The 20,035-nt window shown below is 51.3% G+C and overlaps 1 protein-coding gene and 1 pseudogene across 1 annotated transcript; both read right to left on the bottom strand.

Moving 5' to 3' along the window:
• Positions 1–1,484: 1,484 nt before the first annotated feature.
• Positions 1,485–4,612, bottom strand: LOC149332260 (mitotic checkpoint protein BUB3 pseudogene; annotated as a pseudogene).
• LOC149332259 (uncharacterized) lies at positions 1,793–17,561 on the bottom strand. Its single transcript, XM_089557175.1, has 3 exons — positions 15,841–17,561; positions 4,562–4,701; positions 1,793–1,932 (listed from the first exon to the last, which is right to left on the bottom strand). The coding sequence occupies exons 1-2, from the start codon at positions 16,948–16,950 to the stop codon at positions 4,696–4,698; spliced, it is 1,116 nt and encodes a 371-aa protein (XP_089413301.1). The 5' UTR covers positions 16,951–17,561; the 3' UTR covers positions 1,793–1,932; positions 4,562–4,695.
• Between the last annotated feature and the right edge of the window lie 2,474 nt (positions 17,562–20,035).

Below are 20,035 nucleotides of genomic sequence, written 5' to 3'. Positions count from 1 at the left end.
GACGAGTCCCGCCTACGTCGTCCGCAGCCTCTGTTCATGCGACGTCAGCTCAGTTACTACATGGTACTGTGCACCCGCGGTGCCGCAGTGGAGGTCTCCGGAATAATTTCGACCACCTGAGGATTTTTAACATGCAATAACATCGCAGAATACGGGCGCCTTCCGCATTTCGCCTCCATTGAGACGCGGCCGCCGCGGTCGGGTTCGCACCCAGGTACTGCGGCACAGTAGCCGAGCGCCTAACAATTGAGTCACCGCGGCGGGTGCAAGGCAGTCACCGACAAAGGCGTTCCAAACAGCGGACACGTAAACTGCGCTAAGCCTTCCCGCGCATGTGCAGCCCCTCGGCACTTTGTAGCAGCATGCATCAGATTTAATATAAAGGCGCAAGTTTGCGCAATCGCCGCAGCATTCCCACCACTGACTTTTTTGTTTGCCACTACAAGTAAATCGTTATATTTAGCTCTGATTTTCTAGATATATTTTTTTTAAGTTACGACTGCCACCACGGTAACAACGCAGTGACATCACGTCCACAACTGGGCGCCTCGATGGGGATACGAGTCACCCTAGTCCAGGACCAGCAAAATAACAGTTGCCGATATTGGTGACAGAAATAAATAACATTCTTTCAGTGATAAACCACTATAGTGGTTTAAACTGGCTGTGTATGTGATTTCAGCGCTGGTGACAGTCTTCACTCCTCTAATGTAAGTCAATGTGCGAGGGTTTCCACAAAAGCCGCGGCAGAGTTTCGTGAGACGTACTCGCCGTCTGCTATCCCAGTGTTGCCATACTATTCTCACGAAACTCTGCCCAAAGCCGCTTACCAAGCGGAAAGAAACGTTCCTATGCCCAAAACATAGAATTTTAAAATGTTTTGCTACGTTTCTGAGCAGCACAGCTGGGCTTACGTTTATGTTCGCGAGGAGCTTTCGGTTGCCGCAAAGAAACCATGGCCAATTTCAGCGCAGCAGACTGCGCGTGGCAGCTTATGCAATCGTTCGCCGTGGTTCGCCGTGGTTACTCGTTCGCCGTGCGACCACTCAACTTCTGGCCTGCGGATGCCCGATGGCAAATCTCAGCTCAGACTGAGCGAATTAACAGTGGCACTCGCTCGTGCATTCAAATTAGTGGGCATTTTTTCTTACTGAGATACACGTAATTCAGACGCGGCCAATTCGTCAGTTCGAATGAACCAAAAGCTCGATTCTGGCGAGTTCAAATTTTCGATATTCTAATTTGAGTTCAGCTAATGCAAACAAGGAAAATATTGGATGAAAGTACTGTGAGCATTGAGCTCCACTTACGAACAACCAATTTTGCTTCTTGAAATCAACCAAGCTGTACACTTTGCATATGCAGCTAATGCCTGTTGCTTAAAAGCTTATAAGCTCAAAAGTCATCCAGCAAAATGAAAACGGAAAAAGAACAATTCACAAGGTCACTTCAAAAGGGGTGCTGAAGTGGAGACAGTACAGGTGTTCAGAGTTAAACATTCATGTTTATTGAATAAAATAAAGAAATAAAACAAAAACAAGTCAGTGATAATGGAGTTGTTTCGGCTTTGTCTCCTGATCAGTGACACGACGCACAAAGATGGCGTCGTGCGGTTTTTTATGAATCTCGCCCTGTTCGCAGAGGAATAAATAACCAACAGCGAGCCATCATGGCTAAAGGCCAGGGATGCAATGCTCGATGGGTACTTGTGGAACTGACAGAGACGCTTCTTGTTGAAGCCGTCCCAGATGTTCACGTGGCCGTCACTGTCTCCCGCCGCAAATGTGTTGTACAAGTTGTGGAATGCGTTCACAGTTGCGTTCACAGGGTAGATGAGCTCGATGCCATTGCTGTCTTTGGCACGGTGACACTTGAAGGCGTACTTCTTCTGCACTTCGGGGTTTGGATCCAAGTATTCAATAGCCACGCGCCCTGTGTAGAACCATACAATCAGCAACTTGATGCAACAAGTGAAGCCAGGACAGACAAGAGGGTCAACCACTGGAAGTACAGTGAGAAGTGCCCTTCCTGTTGTGTTCATTATTCTGACTGCTCTAAGTTCTCTCTCCAGTGGATAGACAACTTGGTCGAAATGAAACAGCCTAATACATCTTGCCACCAGAAAACAAAGTTAGGCAAGTTGATTACTAAGAGTCTTATTATACTTAGCTAGTACAAGCTAAGCGCCCTAATCCAATGTTTACACAAAAACTCAGTGGCTTAGGCACTTAGCTGACGAGCAACCACACCACGGTTTCAATGCTCATATGCATTTAGCTAGGGACAAAAACCTGATGGAGCATTTAAGCCCCGCCTTCAGGGTATGATGTGATAGCGTAAATGGTCCCTTCAGTGGCCTAGGGTTTTCTTGGCATATCACTTCACAGCCATGGAAACTATTCGTTCCTTCGCCATCATGTAAAGCTTAACCTACACTTAAGAATTCCTACGCTATCATGTAACGCTTAACCTGAACTTAAGAATTACTTCGCCATCACGTAACGCTTAACCCACACTTAAGGATACAGTGCAATAGCATTACTGATACCTCTCGCACAAGTAGTCCTTCTCTGTCGCCTAGGTTCTACCTACATGCCCAAGTATGCAATATTGGCCATTCCCTACTTTACATTTATTGAACGGAGGAAGTCCTCCTACCGATCCTGGCATAGTGGAGGAGCGGTTAAGTGATGTGCCACTGCCACAGAAGGTGGCTATGTTTGGAACAGCGGCTGTTTCAAACACAGCCACTGGTGGGGTTTCTGAGATCCAGGTTGTGATAACGTCACAAGGTCACGTGACTTAGTGACAGGAGGGCCACCGGAATTTTTTCTCTTAATGCCGACTACACTGACAGCAGCATTTATGCATTTTAACAATATTTTGTTAAAATGCATGAATGCCAGTACACATTACAAAACTGCCGGTGGTCAAAAGTAACCTGGACCCCGCAGCAGGGCATCCTTCAATGTCCTCTGTCTAGCTTTGGAGCATTAATTGGCAAGTATTATGTACTTTCCCACGACTTTTCTTTGAATAACAAATAAGGAGATCTGGTGCAAAGCCCACAGTTTGCATTTGTAACGCCTTGATGGATGCACAGTCTTTCTTTCTACTGTGTCAAGCTACAAATTTGCAAAGGACGTCGCCCGACAGTGAAGCAAGAGCATTACGTTTTGCCCCAAAAAATAATTCATTAGTACAAGAAAATGATAGCAGACTGCCAATAAATTTCGACCACCTGGGGTTCTTTAATGTGCACTGACATCGCACAGTACATGGGCCTCTAGAATTTCGCCTCCATCGAAATTCGACCGCCGTGGCCGGGATCGAATCCGCATCTTTCGGGTCAGCAGCCGAGCGCCATGACCACTGATTCACCGCGGCAGCAAAAAAAAAAAAGAAAAAAAAAAGAGGTGCCGTTTTGGAGCTCTCGAGAATAATTTCGACCCCCTGGGGATCTTTAACGTGCTCTGAAATCGCACAGCATATGGGCGCATTTTTGCATTTCGCCTCCATCAAAACGCGGCCGCCGTGCGGCTGGATTTGAACCCGGATACTCGGCTCAGCGCCGAGCACGCTCACCACTCATCCAGGACTTTAATTCTGCTATTCAAATGCGCCTCGTGAGGGCAGTAGTAAACGTTCATCGTGTAGTCAAATTAATTTTAACAACTTTTAATATTACCTTCTCGGGGCACTAATTAACGAGTGTTTCTATTCCGTAGTCGCTGCCGAAGCACCCAGCTCGACTGTAGGAAGCTAGCTCAGCCTGCTTTTCTTTAATGCGTTAGCATTAAAACAGTGCTGCGAACAAAAACCTGTCTGTCGGCTTGTGCACGGTGTCAGTGAAAAAGGAGAGTAGGCGGCGCACGCAGCGCGCTGCAATTTAGCTGCAATGCAGCCTCGCATGATGTCGGTCGGCTCACGCGGCTCTTCCGTGGCGTTCGGCGCTCGGGCACCGACGGACACGTGTCGCGCGTTCCAAGAGTCCCGTAGTGTTTTGTGCGCAAAACTAATGCTACTGCGTTACTGTTACACGAATCCCATTGATCGCGCTTCGTTCATTTTAATTAGGTGGAATTACAATGAAACATGGGATACATTCCAGTAGTGGTTTGGTTTATGGGGATTTAACGTCCCAAAGCGACTCAGGCTATGAGAGACGCCGTAGTGAAGGGCTCCGGAAATTTCGACCATCGGGGTTCTTTAACGTGCACTGACATCGCACAGTACACGAGTCTCTAGAATTTCTCCCACAAAGAAATTCAACCGCCGCGGCCGGGATCGAACCGGCGTCTTTCGGGGCAGCAGCCGAGCGCCATAACCACTGAGCCACCGCGGCGGCTCAAGTAGTGCAGCAGGGGGCACGGGGATCAGTGGAGGAAAAGGGAGAGGGGGCCTAGATGCGCATTAGCCCAGGGCCCCCACTTTTCTTAATCCGGCCCTGCCCGGTGTTCACCAACGAGTATCAAGATCTGACAGCTCTAAGGAGTGCTTGAATTTGCTCTTGACCTACTCCCGCGGGGCTCTAACAGCGCATCGAGAACATGGAGCTTACCAGTCCGCGGGTGACGATGTATGTAGGAAGCCAGAGGATGGGCACCGTCATGAGGATCTCAATCTACACCTGCAGGGTGGGCGGGCTCGCCGAGAACACCAGCAGGTCCACCGCGGTGGCCACCAGGGCACCGATCACGCCTGCGTCATTCACGGCACATGAAGGATAATTTTACCCGGCTCCCCACGAGAAGCCTGGAGTGTTATTGCGATGGCAATAAAAGTGTCATCGGGGAAAAAAAAATTGTGCCATCGGTCATAAAATTATACCGCTGGCCGCAGGAAAACGACGTCACCAGAGCGAATAATTCCCGTTGGCTGGGGGAAATGACGTCACCAGACCTGGTCATTCTCGTTAGCTGGTGGTAAGAGACCTCACCAGACCGGGTGATTGGCTGAAGGAAGGTGACGTCACCACACCTGATAATTCCCATTGGCTGGAGGGCAGGGACATCACTAGACCGGAAGTGACGTCACATCCCTAAATATATCAACAGCTTGGTTTGGTTTATTGGGGTTTAACGTCCCAAAGCAACTCAGGCTATGAGGGAGGCCGTAGTGAAGGGCTCCGGAAATTTCGACCACCTGGGGTTCTTTAACGTGCACTGACATCGCACAGCACACGGGCCTCTGGTATTTAGCCTCCATCGAAATTCAATCCTCGCGGCCGGAATCGAACAAGCGTCTTGGGTCAGCAGCCGAACACCATAACCGCTGAGCCACCGCGGCGGCCCTCAACAGCTTCTAATGCTATCGAATTAAAAGTCAATGTAATTAGGTGTTCCTGTGCATTTTTTGCCTTCGTGACAACATCTGACTGTGCGAGTATATAAACGGAAGTGCGGGGTGTCGAGTGCAATCACTTCACCGTAACGGACCACCCACATTACTTTTGCGGCGAATACTGCAAACTTATTATTCTATACCTCAAAGTCTTGCTAATGATTTCGCCGTTAGATTATTTCGCACGCACTAAATTTCGCAAACCGAAAATGCAGGTCTCTATAAGGCAGGTCTCTCTATAAGAGGAAGGAGCGCACAGAAGGGCACGTAAACCCCAAGTACATGGACTGTAGTAAGTGCCCGTGGTGTCCATGCGCCCACCTCGCATGGACACCACGGGCTGTGGTCCGGAAATTGAAGGGCTTCACGGGCTGTGGTGTCCATGCGTTACCGTTTTAATGTAGAGTTGTCAACCGAGTACCGTGATCTAAGGGTATACCTCCATTCTTAATCAACTTAAACGTTGGAATTTATTTCTCAGCAGGCTACAATAGGAAAGAAATGGTCGAAGTACTGTGGCCATCGCCTACGTGCACAACACTCTCGCCATCTATTTAGAGCTGAGGAATGCCGGTAAGGTTTCTTCGAAGTTGAGCCTTTGGATGATGAGCTTTATAATGTAGACTTTCAACCAACGTTTGGGGATGGAACTAGGCCGTTAATTCTGCCCAGAAATTCTCCCCTACAAAAGTAGGATTTTCATGGGCCTGCCTATGGGTAAGAACTATCCTGCCTATGGGTGAGAACTATTCAGCAGCCTATAAACTTCTCTCTGGAGCACCGGCCAATGGCAATTACCCGTGCATTTACGGAAGAGCTATAACAAACCGCCGTCCTGAAGATCGCTAGCCTAACCACCAGCGTCCATCCTGCACCCCGATTAGAAAGGTTATAAAGCTGGGCAAGTTGGTCAATTCACTGTGATATACAACGAGACAAGCCAGGAATAGAAAGGAAAAAAAAAGGACCATATGGTACTTCCGCTGTGACGTTTCCTATTCACTGCACCTGTGGTTTATCGCACCGCATCTCATATGAACGGCGGTCCTTGCGCAAGATTTCATCAACGTTGATAAACCCAGCTGCACATTACCCGTCACAGACGGTTTCCCAAAGGCGGGACCGAGAGTTGAAAGCGGTTTGAATGCGTGCGCACTTCGTAGTCCAGCTCCAGATTTAGGTCAATTACGGCCGCTCAGTGCAGATCGACCTGAGTTATACCCCCGTGACGTACAGTGCTTCCAGCCCGAATGCAAATATGGCAAGAGGTTGAAAACAAGAGCAAGAAGTGGGCTTGGGCAGGGCATGTAATGCGAAGGGAAGACAACCGCTGGTCCTTAAGGGTAACGGAGTGGATTCCAAGAGAAGGCAAACGTAGCAGGGGGCGGCAGAAAGTTAGGTGGGTCGGTGAGATAAAAAAGTTTGCGGGAATATGGTGGCCGCGGCTAGCGCAGGACAGGGTTATTGGAGAGACATGGGAGAGGCTTTTGCCCTGCAGTGGGCGTAGTCAGGCTGATGATGATGATGGTGGTGATGCTGTACACTTAGAGCAACGCCCAGTTAGTCCAGATCCGAGAAAGATGGCTGCTAGGGAAAGCGACCAGTCTTGTAGATGGCGACGTGGACTGCTGGCTCGTGCGGCATGGAACCATGAGTTGGTTGGACGGCCTCAAACAAAATGGCTCATACCCACTACGGGGGAGTGGCCAAGGCACAGAAAAAAAATGAGCGCAGCCGCGAGCATGGCTTCTCGTCTTCCTCTTCTTAATGCAGAAGTAGGGGGCCAATCTACAGAAAAACAGCAATCTTTGTTTGGCTCTAACCACCTCTTTAATTTACGACAGTAGGATTTTTTTTCCTCTGCGCAAACATCATTGGGGCCGCATTTGGTCGAGGCATTATGTCGCGACAGAAAACTTATTCCACTGCAGCGAAAACGATCACGGATGCGGCAAGCGCGAGCTTTCGTCTTCACGGTCTGTCCTCCTTGGTGTTCGGTCCACAATCTGGAAGGGGTCGAAGATGCAGGACCGTAACTTGGTGAGCGTGAAAAATTAACGTGCTTTTTAGCCCCTCGCATAGCTGCCGTGATTAAACAGGACAAAAGAAGAGACGCGTTTCGACCCCTTTCCCAAACGTGAACCCCAGAGATCTCCGCGAACTCCACCGAACGAGCGGGGCTGACTTCTCGACATCTGCAACCATCGAAATACCAGACCCCTTACAGCGGCGCTTAGCTACAACCAGTCGCTGTGCGATCTTATTGCGGAAGTTCCCGCGCATTTTCTTTTCTCAGGAGTCTAACCTTACATTCGATTAGCTATCCCAAAACGAGTGGGGTTCTTTAACGTGCACTGACATTACCGCAGGTGGTCGAAATTTCCGGAGCCCTTCACTACGGCGTCCCTAATAGCCTGAGTCGCTTTGGGACGTTAAACGCCATAAACCAAACCAAACCAAAACGAGTGGTTCCGCAGCGGCTCCAAAAGTGGTCCCTCAAAGAAGCTCCCTGCGGAATACCATACACAGCAGCTACCCTAGAGCGTCAAACGAATTCCCCAGTATCGCTTCAGAGCATCCCACGTGTCCCGTAGTGGGTCCCTAATTTTAACGCGATAGCTTTAAGGCTCCCGTTCCCCAGATAATTCGCCGCCGTCGTCGGCGTTATGAGCGAAGAATCCCAAGAGAAGCAGCCTAGGTGGGCCGACTAGGTCACGTGACCGTGTGTCGTCATCCCAATCTGCCCACCGGATTATGAGCAGGCGGACCACAGTGGTAGGTGGCAGTTAAATTAATGATAGTTTGCGAGAGGTTGCTCGGGAAGAGCAACCTGGGTCGCACAAGACCCACCGGTGGCAGCACCTTCCATCCGCGGGGCAGTGAAATGAAAGGTAGTGGAAACGGCTGCTGTTGCAGCCTTTTTTTTAACCCTTACTACCTGTATACTATGTTCCTACGACCTTGTTCCTACCTCAAAAGAAAATTAAGTAGTAACAAGGTAGAGACTTCTGCTGTTACTACGTTTTTTGGCAGTCATTACACTTGTACTACCTCATTATAACCCTGGTAGTATCCATTACTACGTTGATCTGGAAATAGATGATAGGAATATGCACACGTATGTACACTAACATTCCTGGTGACATTGCTACTCAGTGCCCCATGTTTTTATATAATGAAAAGGGTTTCCTGAATGGCAGCAAATCTAACAATCTAGCAAATGTTACTGCAGGTAGTTACTGTTGCTACCTCTCCAGAGGTAGTAAATGTTACTACCTTCCAGTTACTACGCACAGTTACTACATAGGTAGTCATATATGTGACGGTTGTTGCTAGCCCAAAATGTAGTAACCTCCACTACCTTTTTTTTTTTAGAGTGTGGCGCATCGCTTAACCGTTGCACCACTGCACCAGGAGTGGTGAAAATCCAGAGTGACCAATTCCGCATATACGGGCATTCACTCATTAACGCTGTCGCATCATACCCTTAAAGGGATACTGAGGCGGTTTTCGAATCGGCTAACCTTCTAGGGTTTTGAAGTTGTGTCATTGCTGATCACGTCTGTGAAATTATTTTTTCGATTATGGCTAAAACAGTGGCGCAATCACCAATTAAAACGCGATGTTTAAATTTCCCGCGCCCCGCGCGAGCGCAGGAGACGGGAACAGCGGAGAGGGAAACCTCGTCCATGTCGGCCTGCGTGACGTCATGTTGAGGAGCCGGGGATACTTCGGCGCACCCGAGCGCGCTTTCAGCGCGCGTTGTTTCTCGTGCTGCATGCGTTGTTCCTCGTACTACGTGCGTTGCGACGTACAAAGCGTGTCAGCCGACCTTGAGAATCAGATTCAACAGGTGCTACTCTGCGTTCGTGTCCACGAACAACTACGACCGCGACTGTGTCGTCTTCCACTGTTTTCCGCAAGACCACAAGCTCGCAGCGCAACCGCTCGCTGCTGTGACGAAGAGTTCAAGCCGACTAAAGCAAGCTTACTCTGCTCGAAACACTTTCGTAAGAGCGGCTACAGGCAGAGCTTGTCCTAGTGTGATCTCTGGAGATTTCTGTCGAAAAGGCGCGGCTGAACCATGACACAGTTCCATCGATTTCCTCGCGCATAAGAGGCGTGTCACCATTCTGAAGAAGCGCCTCTTTTAAAAGTAGAAACATGCTCACTTAGCCCCTGAAGAAACCTTATAGAGGCTTAAGCATGTGTCGCTCTCCTCAGCTTAGGTGCGGCCAGACCACCTGAGACGTGCTCAGCAAGGCTCGGTTAGTGATTTTATACTCGGTTCGACGTGTCCAAGCAAGCAAGCAAGCAAGCAAGCAAGCAAGCAAGCAAGCAGAGCAAATCACAATAAAGCAAAGCAAGCAAGCATCGAAGCTCTTCATATGCGGCATCTCGTTTAATCCTAGCTAAGCAATTAAAATGAAAGCGTTCGACGCTGATTTCGGATGCAAATTTATGAGAGAAATGAATTCCAACCGAGTTTTTGCAAAAAAACACCGCAACCTTACTCGGTTTCTTCATCAAGTTGTGGCAGCGGTCGGGTTGCAGCTAGCTTGGCTTTTAAACACACATATAGTTGGCAACTACTTCACTGAACCTAAACTGCAAATCTAGGAAGGGCAAACGTTTCCGAGGCAGCGATTAATATTTTCTGGCATCTGCTGAACGCGCCAGGAGTGAAGCGTATTTGTGCGCGTATTTGGCTTGGTTTCCAGCGCACCATGATTGCGTCACTATCTTGTGGTCGCATGCCTCGCAGTGCTTGGCCACTGCGCTTCGCTAATTTTGACACCAACTTTGTGCTCCTTCATCGTTCACTTGAAATACTTTCTTGCCCCAACCTGCAACGCCGGGTACTGAGAACAGGATTTACACAGTGCTTTGGGCCTTTTCTTTAGGATGACACTCTTCCGGGCGAGCCAGGAGGCGTCCGGTGGTGGTAATTGACTTGAGTATTGTTCGCACCCCTTCCTTTCCGAGAGAGAGAGAGAGATAACTTTTATTTTTCAGCTCAAGTCCGAGCCTTCTTATCTGCCCGTTTGGTGGGCGTTATTTATCGGCGGTGGCGGAGTGGGGCCACGTGTCCCTTGGATGCGTCGGATGTGGGCGGCGAGGAGCGGCCAGAGGGTGGGCTGCAGAGAGGTTGGTGGAGCGGTCCATCGGGCCCACGTGAGGTGAAAGGGGGGAGGCAAGGTATGCGAGGAAGGTATGGTGGGAGAGTTAGTGGCGCGGGGGCATAACCAATATGTATGAATGTTTGAGGGGTGCTCTCCGCACACGAGACAGGCGGGTTTGCCCGGTTTATGAAGGATGTAGTGGGAATACAGTTCGCAGGGAAGGGAGTTAGTCTGTGCCTGTCGAATTAGAGTGGCGTCAGCACGGCAAAGGAAATGGGAGGGTGACGGAAGGGTTCGTCGCATGTGGCGCAAATTGCGAAGGTGTTCGCGGCGGTCCTGTCGGTGTGTAGCGCGGTCTGCCTTGGGATTATAATGGGCTGGCCAGGCAGTCGGAGGGCCCGGTGGTATTTTTTCACGGGCCAGAGCATGAGCAAGCTCATTCTCCGGTATACCTTGATGACCAGGAATCCAGTCAAGGCGGACATGGAGCGTAGGGTGGGCTGTTAGGTATTGCAGCAAAGTGTCTAGGATATGGGGAGGGAGTTTTTGAGATTCGAATGAGCGTATGGCAGCCTGAGAGTCTGCACGTATGGTGATGGTGGAGGAAAGGTGGTCGTGAAGCGTAATCGCCTCTGCTATGGCCAGCGTTTCTGCGTCGGTTGAGGAGGGCACTCCTGTGTGGAGATGCGTGGAGGTGCTTCGAGGGCCGACTACTGCAGTAACTACTTGGTGCTCGAGGATATAGGCATCGGTATAGTAAGTGTCGTGGCCCAGTGCGGGTAAATGGTTCGCCAGTGCTTCACGCCGCCCGGGATTTATCGTTGGAGACATGTGGCGTGGAATGGGTTTTACAGTAAGACGCGGGAGGCTTTTCCACGGGGGAGCAGATGGTTGAAGCGAGGGTAGTTGGGAAATGGTGTGTCCGAAAAGGCTGAGGAGGTCTCTGCCTTGCTCGGAGGTAGAGAGACGGTGTATCTGGGCTCGGTGGTGTGCTGCTGCGCGTTCTTCGAGGGAGTTGAAAATGGCGGCGTCTGCGATCAGAGCATTTGCGGCGTAGATGAACTCCCATGGCTAATCGAGTGAAGCGACGCAGAGACGCTTCCAGTTTGCTTACTTGAGAGGATGTGAGGCGTTGATAGGGGTAGGCGTACATGACCCTCGAATAAACGAGTGCTTCTATAACTCGACGGAGTTCGTGTTCTCTGAGTCCATGCTTTTGACGAGATATACGGGACAGCATGTGGCGAATTTGGTTCAGTTGTTGCAGGAGTTGGCTAAGCCACACGTTGCACTTGCCATCTTGTTGAATAGTGAAGCCAAGGATCTTGATGTGACTCCGTCGGGGAATAGGGGTTTGCGCGAGAGAGAGTTGAATGAGTTAGCGGTAGGAAGAAGCGGTTTTTTGAGGAGCGTTAGAAACCACGATGTATTCCGACTTTTCGGCGGAACAACTCATACCTATGCGGCGTGCATGCTCCTGAACGACGTCGAGGCCTTGCTGCAAAGTGGATTCTAGTTCCCCGGCGTTTCCTGTGGTAGACTAGAGAGAGATGTCATCCGCATATATAGCGTGGCGTAGGCAGGAATTTCAGCGAGTTTTCGGGGCAGTTCTTTCATTGCCAAGTTTAAAAGCATAGGTGAAAGAATGGATCCCTGTGGTGTACCTGCGGTGAGGGGAAAGGGGGCGGAAGGTGTGCCGTCGGGGCCAATGATTCGGAGGGTCCTGTCTGTAAGAAAGTCTTTGATGTAGTTGAACATGCGGACCCCAGGCCGAGTGTCTGCCAGGTTGGTGAGAATTGCGGAGTGGGCGACATTATCAAAAGCCTTTTTGATATCCACGCCGGTCAAAACTCGAAGCTGTGCGCTGCTTGGGAAGGCGTACAAATCCTCATAGATTTGCCGTCCAATGTCTTGTGTGCATACGTGGGCGCGGAATCCGACCATAGTGGGAGCAAGACAGCGATTGGTATGCAGGTGCCATTCGAGGCGGGTAAGGGCCATCTTCTCCATCAGCTTCCCTAGGCAAGAAGTCATGGATATAGGTCGGAGGTTAGTGATGAGCGCAGAGGATTTTCCTGGTTTCAGAATCATAATTACGTGTGCCTCTTTCCACGCAGCGGGAATTTTCCCGGAGCGCCAAACAGTATTAATGATCTCAATAAGTTCGTCTAGTTTTGAATCGGGGAGGTTACGGAGTATACCATAGGTAATTTTATCTGGGCCGGGTGCTGTGTTTCGCTTAAGGGAGCGTAGAGCAGCCTGAAGTTCGGCGAATGTGAAGTCAGAATTCATTCCTTGCTCGTCTGCTTCTTCTTCGGTGTAAGGGTATGACGGGGAGCTGGCAGGAGAAGTAGAGGATGGGTAAAATTGATTTCGGATTTGCTCAGCCAGCTCTTCTTGTGAGACGGAGAGGGCCAACTGTAGCTTTTGAAGTGTGTTACGAGGTTTACCCTGTCCAAGTAGAGTGCGCATAATGTGCCAGACTTTTGGAGTGTGGAGTCTCTCGACCATGTCATCGCAGAGCTGAAGCCAGTTGTTCGTGGCTAGTTGGTCAGCGTATTCTTGGGCTGCTTGCGTTAGTTCAGCAACTTTTCTTTTCAGTGCGTGGCTAGATCTACAGTTGCGCCAAGCTTTTATGGCCCGGCGACGTTGTTTCCATAGCCCAAGTAGGTGTGTGTCAATGTATGGATAGTCGGGAGATCGGTGGATATGTTTGGTGTGTTGGGAGACTGTCTCCATAATGGCGCTACACCATTTTTCGGGGTCCTCGAGTGAGACTGATAAGGAGTCGAGGGCCGGCCGAGCCTTTGGCCAGTCTACGAGCATAGTGGGAGGTAGATGTGTTCCGGGTGGTCTGGAGGGTCGCTGGGACGTGAGCGTTATCTGAAGAATACAGTGATCACTCCCCATCGTGTCACCCGTATTACTCCAAGAAGCGCGGAGATCGCTGCGAATCCATGCAAGGTCGGGGTTTGTGTCGGATTGTGCTCCACATCCTAGACGTGTAGGCATGAACGTGTCATTCAGGAGGGTGAGGTGATGAATACTGGCGAAGCGGTCGAGTTTTCGTCCGGAGGCTGAAGTACGGTCGTATCCCCATGCAGGGTGTGGGCAGTTGAAGTCACCAAGAAGGACGAAAGTAGTAGGGACATTAGAGGCAGGGAGGGCCGTATGCAAAGGTGGGGTGCTGGTTTTAGAGTCGGAGGGAGTCCAGTAGCAGTTTAAAATCGTGATACGGTGACCCTGATAGGTGGAGTGTGTCAGGACATGCTCTTTCGTCCCGGAGTTGAGGTGGGATGTATCTTCCTGAATGGTGGGTATCGTGCGCCGTATGTATGTAACCGTCAAAATCGGCGGAGGAGGGGGCGTTTGATGTCCTTTTCTCTTCATGACTATACTTGGCTGAGTAAAATGGTCGTAACCTGGAAGAGAAAAGGCACCGTGCGTTTCTTGCAGTGCGATGACGTCTGGGTTAACGCCAGTAATCCGTATGTGTTGCAAGAGGGCATTTTTCTTGCGACGAAAACCGCGGCAGTTCCACTGCCAAATAATTAGAGGGTTTTGGGGTGGAGTGAGTGAGTGAAAACTTTATTGTATCTTTCAAGGGATTCGCGGTTGTGAAGTCTCCGTCGTCTTCTCTGGCGCTGGCGACTTGAGCCTTCTCGTCAGCAAGGGTGGGCCCCTATTCCAAGGCTCCACTGAGTCGTGCTGCATCAGTCGCGTGCTGCACTAAGGCCCTTTGGGTCGCGAGCTCGCCGCTGGTGAGCCGACTCTCCCATTGCTCCGCACTCGGGTGTTCGTGTTGGTGGAATGCCTTGTTGCGTTCGCATTCCCACGTGATATGATAAAGTGTAGGTGTGGCATCGCACCAAGGGCAGGTGGCTCTGTATTGTGTCGGGAACATCTTATTAAGTATGTATAGGTTAGGAAAGGAGTTGGTCTGTAATCTGCGCCAGCCGGTCGCTTCCTCCTTTGTTAGGGCTTTGTGTGGTGGTGGATATCTAATTCTAGCTCCCCTATGCAAGTGCAAGGTCTCTGCGTATCCCCCCTCGCAAGCCTGTAGGCGGAGCTCCGGAGCATTTGACTGCCCTGCTCGGAATGCGTTACCTCGAGCTAGGCTGTCTGCCCTTTCGTTCCCCACTATGCCCGCGTGGCCCGGGATCCAGATTAGGTTATGCCTGGGTTTCTCCTCGGCGGAGGTTACCCCGCTGAGTATTTTAAGGGCTGTTCTGCTGATCCTGCCCCTCGTGTAGTTCCTACACGTCTCCTTCGAGTCCGTCAGTATGTTGAGAGATCGGCCCGTTCTGTAGCCTTCTGCTGCCGCCAGCGCAACGGCAATCTCTTCGGCCTCCGCTGTGCCGGCGACCTTTGCTGTGGCACACGTGATCATGTTGCCTTCCTTGTTTACCACTACCGTCGCGGCTACGCGTTCTCTCTCGCGCGGATATACGGCAGCGTCCGTGTATACGGTGTTGTCTAACTGGGCTAGCGTTCTCTCCACGTACTCGGCCCTCGCTTTTCGTCTGTTTTCGTGAAGATTGGGGTCCATGTTTTTCGGCAATGGTCCTACGTTAATGGTTTTCCTAAGGTGGTCCGGTACGTCCGCGTATCTGTCTACCAGTCCGCTCGTGTCCCGACCCAACCTTCTTAGGAGCGCTCGTCCCGTGGGGGTGCCTCTGAGTCTCGTGGTTTGCGTTCCCAGCAGAGCTTCGGCGAGCTCGCTGAAGGTGTTGCTGATGCCTAGCTGGAGCAACTTTTCGTTCGACGTGTACTTGGGTAGGTGCAGAGCAGTCCTGTACGCCTTCCTGAGAATGATGTCGGCTTGCTCTCTTTCCGCCTTGGTCGTCGCGTGGTACGGCAGGGAGTACGTGACTCGGCTGACAATTAGGCTGTTAACTAGCTTGAGAGTGTCGTCTTCTCTCATTCCATATCTCTTTTGGGAGACTCTGTTGATCATACGGCCCACCTGCTCTGCCGCCTTACTCAGCAGGCTGATGGTGTGGCTGCATTTCCGGCTTCCTTGCAACCACATGTGTGTCGCATGATATCACTCATCATGCGGGTCTTCCTCCATGGTGTCGAGGTTACGCACAGGAGGGGCGCTTGCGCGCTTTCGAGGGGGAGCATTGGAGTCTGTGTCGGGAGAGCATGGGGCAGAGGACGCGAGGGAGAGGAGATGGTGCTCTAGTTGCTCGACGCGAGCCGTCAGTTGTTGTAAGGCCAATAGGACGGGAGCAAGGGATTGCTGTATGAGAGCAATATCGTTGTCGGTAGGGAGGGGTGAAAGTGGAGTAGGTGTGGAGGGACGTGAGTAAAACCGGTGTTGGAAGGACGGGGGAGGGGGTGCGATGGATGTGGGAGATGGACCGCTCACCTGGTGACTTGGTGGAGTCTGTGACTGCATCACGGAAGCTTGCGGTTTAGTAGAGGAGGTGGAGGTGCTGGTTGCCGCACCAGAAGTGGTGGACGGTGGCCGCTTGGCAGAGGGCTTGGTTCGAGATTGACTTCTTTGCGCGGTCTCGTGCCCCGGGCTGTTGCTGCTGCTGTTGCTGCTGCTGTTGCTGCTGCAGGAGAGCTGAAGGGCCTCGTAGCGGTTCGAGGTAGGCAGGGGCGGCCAGATGGTCGCGTCGGCTTTAGGGGGTGGAGGGGCGGCGCGGGCGCGATGGCGTCGTTGGGCGCGGTGCCACTTTAGGACTGCAGCGTCGGCGTCTTTCCTTGCGGGGCACTCAGGATGAGACGGTGTGTGGTCGCCCTTGCAGTTCCAGCAGTGTGGTTCACATTCATGTGGGGTAGTCGTTGGGTCTTGGTCAGGAGGAAACGGTTGGCTGCAAATCGAGCACCGAACAAGGCTAGGCTTGTTAGGACAGACGTCGGCACGGTGCCCTATGGCGTGACAATGCGTGCATTGTTTGCTGTGGGGCTTTTGCGGGTAGACGCGGTACACTCCGCTGTAGAAGACGGCATAGCGTGGTAGACGGGGCCCTTCGACGGTGAGCAGAAGTGTGTTGGTACGACCGAGACGGCGGGCGCTTAGTAGTCGGGTGCCGTCAACACGAAGGTTAGCGACAAAGTCGTCTTCGGTAAAGTCCATGGTGATGCCGTGTATAACACCACGGGCGTTAAGGGGGTCATTAGCTACGTACGAGGTGACTTCGTACTGGGTGTTGTTCAGTGAAACTTGCTTGAGTTGGAGCAGCTTGTCAGCAGCGGCTGGGCGGTGGGTATCGATGGCCAGGATGTTTTGCGAGGTGCGGAGTTTGATGTAGGTATTGTCACGTTCAGTCTTGGTTAGGCGGGCGGAATCCATGACGGACCGACAGAGCACAGGGAATAAAGTGTTGCCGAGGTTGAGGTGGTTCGCAAATTTCATGACGATCGTGGCTGCGGTGGCTTGCCGGGGCGCCGCGGGAGCACAGTGCTTGTGATTCAGCGCCTGGGCTGCTGACTGGCTAGGCGAGCTCCCCGCCGTTCCGGCTGCGAGCATGCTGTCGAGCGCGGTGGGCGTTGCCCCGGCGGTGCAGATGTAGGCTTGGCTTAGCGCGCCCGGCGTGGGCGGCCAGCCAGATGCTGATGTGCCAGAAAACGGCGCAGAACGCTTGGAATTTTGATTACCAGGCGTACAGGCGATGAAGTAGCACTCCTATAGACCGGTTGGTGGCGATCCGAGGTCAGGAACCTGGACGTAGACGTGATTTTGCTGGAGCTCGGTGTGCGCACAGCCGATCACGGTGGCGCTGGTGGCGCCCTCCCTCCTTTCCGAGAATACGAGCCGATGTTGTGCTGTATCGCGTCTTTGACGCTGGCGTATGCTTGTGCTAGGCATAGAATTTTTTGCTTGTGTCTTTGTTGGTTTCAGGCGATACGTGGAATGAGCAAACTGTAGTATCCTTTTCTTCGGTGGTCAGTAAAAAAAAATAGTCGCCGTATTCGCTGTTACAACGACACGGAAAGCTGCGATCTGCCCCCAACGCAGCGCCAGATCCGCATCGGCAGCTTCTCCAGTCCTCAAAGTGACGTCACGACCTCTCTTGACCAATCACGGGCGGCGGCGCGCCGCGCGGCGTGCCCCGCGGCACAGGCCGCATATTTCGGCTAAAAAAGGCAATTCACGCTTGTTTTTGCCTTATTTGGATGCGATATTCCAGCATACAGTATGGAAAACTATAGGATGCCGCTGCCAGCCCGATTTTCAGAAAAAGTGCTTCAGTCTCCCTTTAAGGCGGACTTTAAGCGTGTCCCTTCAATTTTTTTAAAACGTTCCGTTTTGTCCATTGCCTTTCCGCGGGTTTCCAACCCACAGAAACGCGGGTACGGCGGAGCGGACGGCGGTGGCCCCAGCGCCGAAAATTCTCCGTGGAACTCCGTAGTCCAGAATTCGGGCACCCCTCTCGTGCAGCAGCGCCAGCAACAGCTGCAGCAGCAACAGCTACAGCAGCAGCAGCAGAAAGGCCCGTCGTCGTCGAGTGGTGTCCAATCGGGCGGCAGCGGTCCGTTGCCGGTGGAGGTGGAAGAGGAACGCCCACAGCAGGTGGTGGAGGGCGTGTCCAGCCGGCTGCTTCCTCTGCTCATGGCTGCTGGCCTGGTAGGCGGAGCAGCACTTGGGTTCGCCATCCGCGCCACAGACAACCCCTGGACCAGCCGACAGATCATGTACGTCGGCTTCCCCGGTGAGCGATAATTCGACGCTATCTAATGTTTACCACCAACTGCACTATCAAATGCTTATCACCAGCAGCACCATCAAGTGCTGCTGGCCAGCCGAATTATTTCATTTCATTTATTTGGACACGCTTGCAACCAAATCGAGGGGGCCCAGGTTATAGCTGCTATTTCGCATTGCAGTGAGGAAACCCTAGACCCTCTTACATATGAAATGCTGTGCTATGGAAAGTGGCATGATCAAGTACCATTGGCAGCGTCATTGTCGAATGCTGTTCACCGCGCAAATGACTGATCCTATTACCACTTTTAAATGTTACTGACAGCGACGCCAGAAATCTTTGGCGTTAAATTCCACGTAAGCAGCCCAAATGCTCCCTAGCTAAGGTGTGGTCAGGCTCCGCAATCACACAGCTCAGTGTGCCAAAATGCAAAGTAAGAATGTCGGGCGTGCTTAAATTTGTTCGGAGATGTAAAGTAAGGAGTCGACAGCGCGCCTCTTGACGCCTGCGCCGAGCCTGACATTAAGAGAAGAAGGATGGAATTGGGGCTTGAATTTTTTCTGGTGGAGAGCCCATCGGCGGTTGCATTCTTTTTTCTTTTTGACTAGAAAAGTTCATTAGAGAAATAACATCCCTCTCCACCGCAAACCCACCCTCTGAATAAATCTTCTCTAAGCTCGCCCACGTCTGAAATTCTGCCGCACGCGCCCGATAGTGGAGATGCTCTTCAGCATTTGTATCAGCAAAACCAGAGAGGCTGTAGACCCTGTATCGACGCACGCGCTCAGTGCTGTTTTAAGTGCTAACCTCAGAGCTTTTTCAACAGGTGGTACATGTTTTCTGCACACTGGTTATACCTAAGCTATATATAACCTCCGGGTCGTGGGGCCGCTGGGGCTAAGCGGCATCACGCGGCAGTTGTGGGCGACAAAATGCACACGCCTGTCGCTGAAACAATGTACAGGTACGTAAGTAACAGCAGCTAATAGACAGCAGCTACTGCTAAACTGCGTGCATGGCGGCGAAGCGACGTATATCGCTGCAGAGAGTGTCATCATCATCGTCATCATCGTCATCATCATCAGCCTGACTACGCCCATCGGAGGGCAAAGGCCTCTCCCATGTCTCTCCAATTAACCTTGTCCTTTGCCAGCTGCAGCCACCGTATCTCCGCAAACTTCTTAATCTCATCCGCCAACCTAACTTTCTGCCGCCTCCTGCCACGCTTGCCTTCCCTTGGAATCCACTCCGTTGCCCTTAAGGACCGGCGGTTATCTTGCCTTCGCATTACTATGCCCTGCCAAAGCCCATTTCTTCCTCTTGATTTCGACTAGGATGTCATTAACACACGTTTGTTCCCTCACTCACTCCGCCCGCTTGCGGCATCTTAACGTTACACCTATCATTTTTCTTTCCGTAGCTCGCTGCGTTTTCCTTAACTTAAGCTGAACCCTCTTGGTTAGCCTCCACGTTTCTGCACCGCAGATACCAGTAAGATATAGCAGTTGTATACTTTGCAACGGAATCTAGCGGCACCTCGAGTTTTTATTTATTTATTTTATTTATTTAATACTGCGGAGTCGCTTGACTCCAAGCAGGCTTGAGCACAGATACAAATCAAAAACAAGATATGCACGAGCGTCATGCAAGAGCAAACGATAATGCGGAAGAAGAAACCAAAAAGACAAGGATTTCACATACAAAAGGCTCTCAAATTACACGTTTCTACATTCAGGCTGTTCACTACACACTTCGGCAATTCATTCCACTCTGCAATCGATTTGACAAAAAATGAGTGTTTAACTGGGTTAGAGTATGCCCGAAATTCTTGCAGCATTTTTCCATGGTTATAACTTGCTCGTGAAACAGGAGTAATATAATCATGGGTGTTTATTCTAATCAGATTAT

The sequence above is a fragment of the Amblyomma mixtum genome, chromosome 8 (genome assembly GCF_055824585.1).
Source record: "Amblyomma mixtum isolate Tamu chromosome 8, ASM5582458v1, whole genome shotgun sequence".
Lineage (NCBI taxonomy): Eukaryota > Metazoa > Arthropoda > Arachnida > Ixodida > Ixodidae > Amblyomma > Amblyomma mixtum.
The sequence above is the reverse complement of the archived record's forward strand: the minus strand, read 5'-3'. Positions and strand labels throughout refer to the sequence as shown.

Bases quoted from the DNA above. Each gene is read 5' to 3' on its own strand.
- LOC149332259 (XM_089557175.1), bottom strand. From the start codon at position 16,950: ATGCTCGCAGCCGGAACGGCGGGGAGCTCGCCTAGCCAGTCAGCAGCC.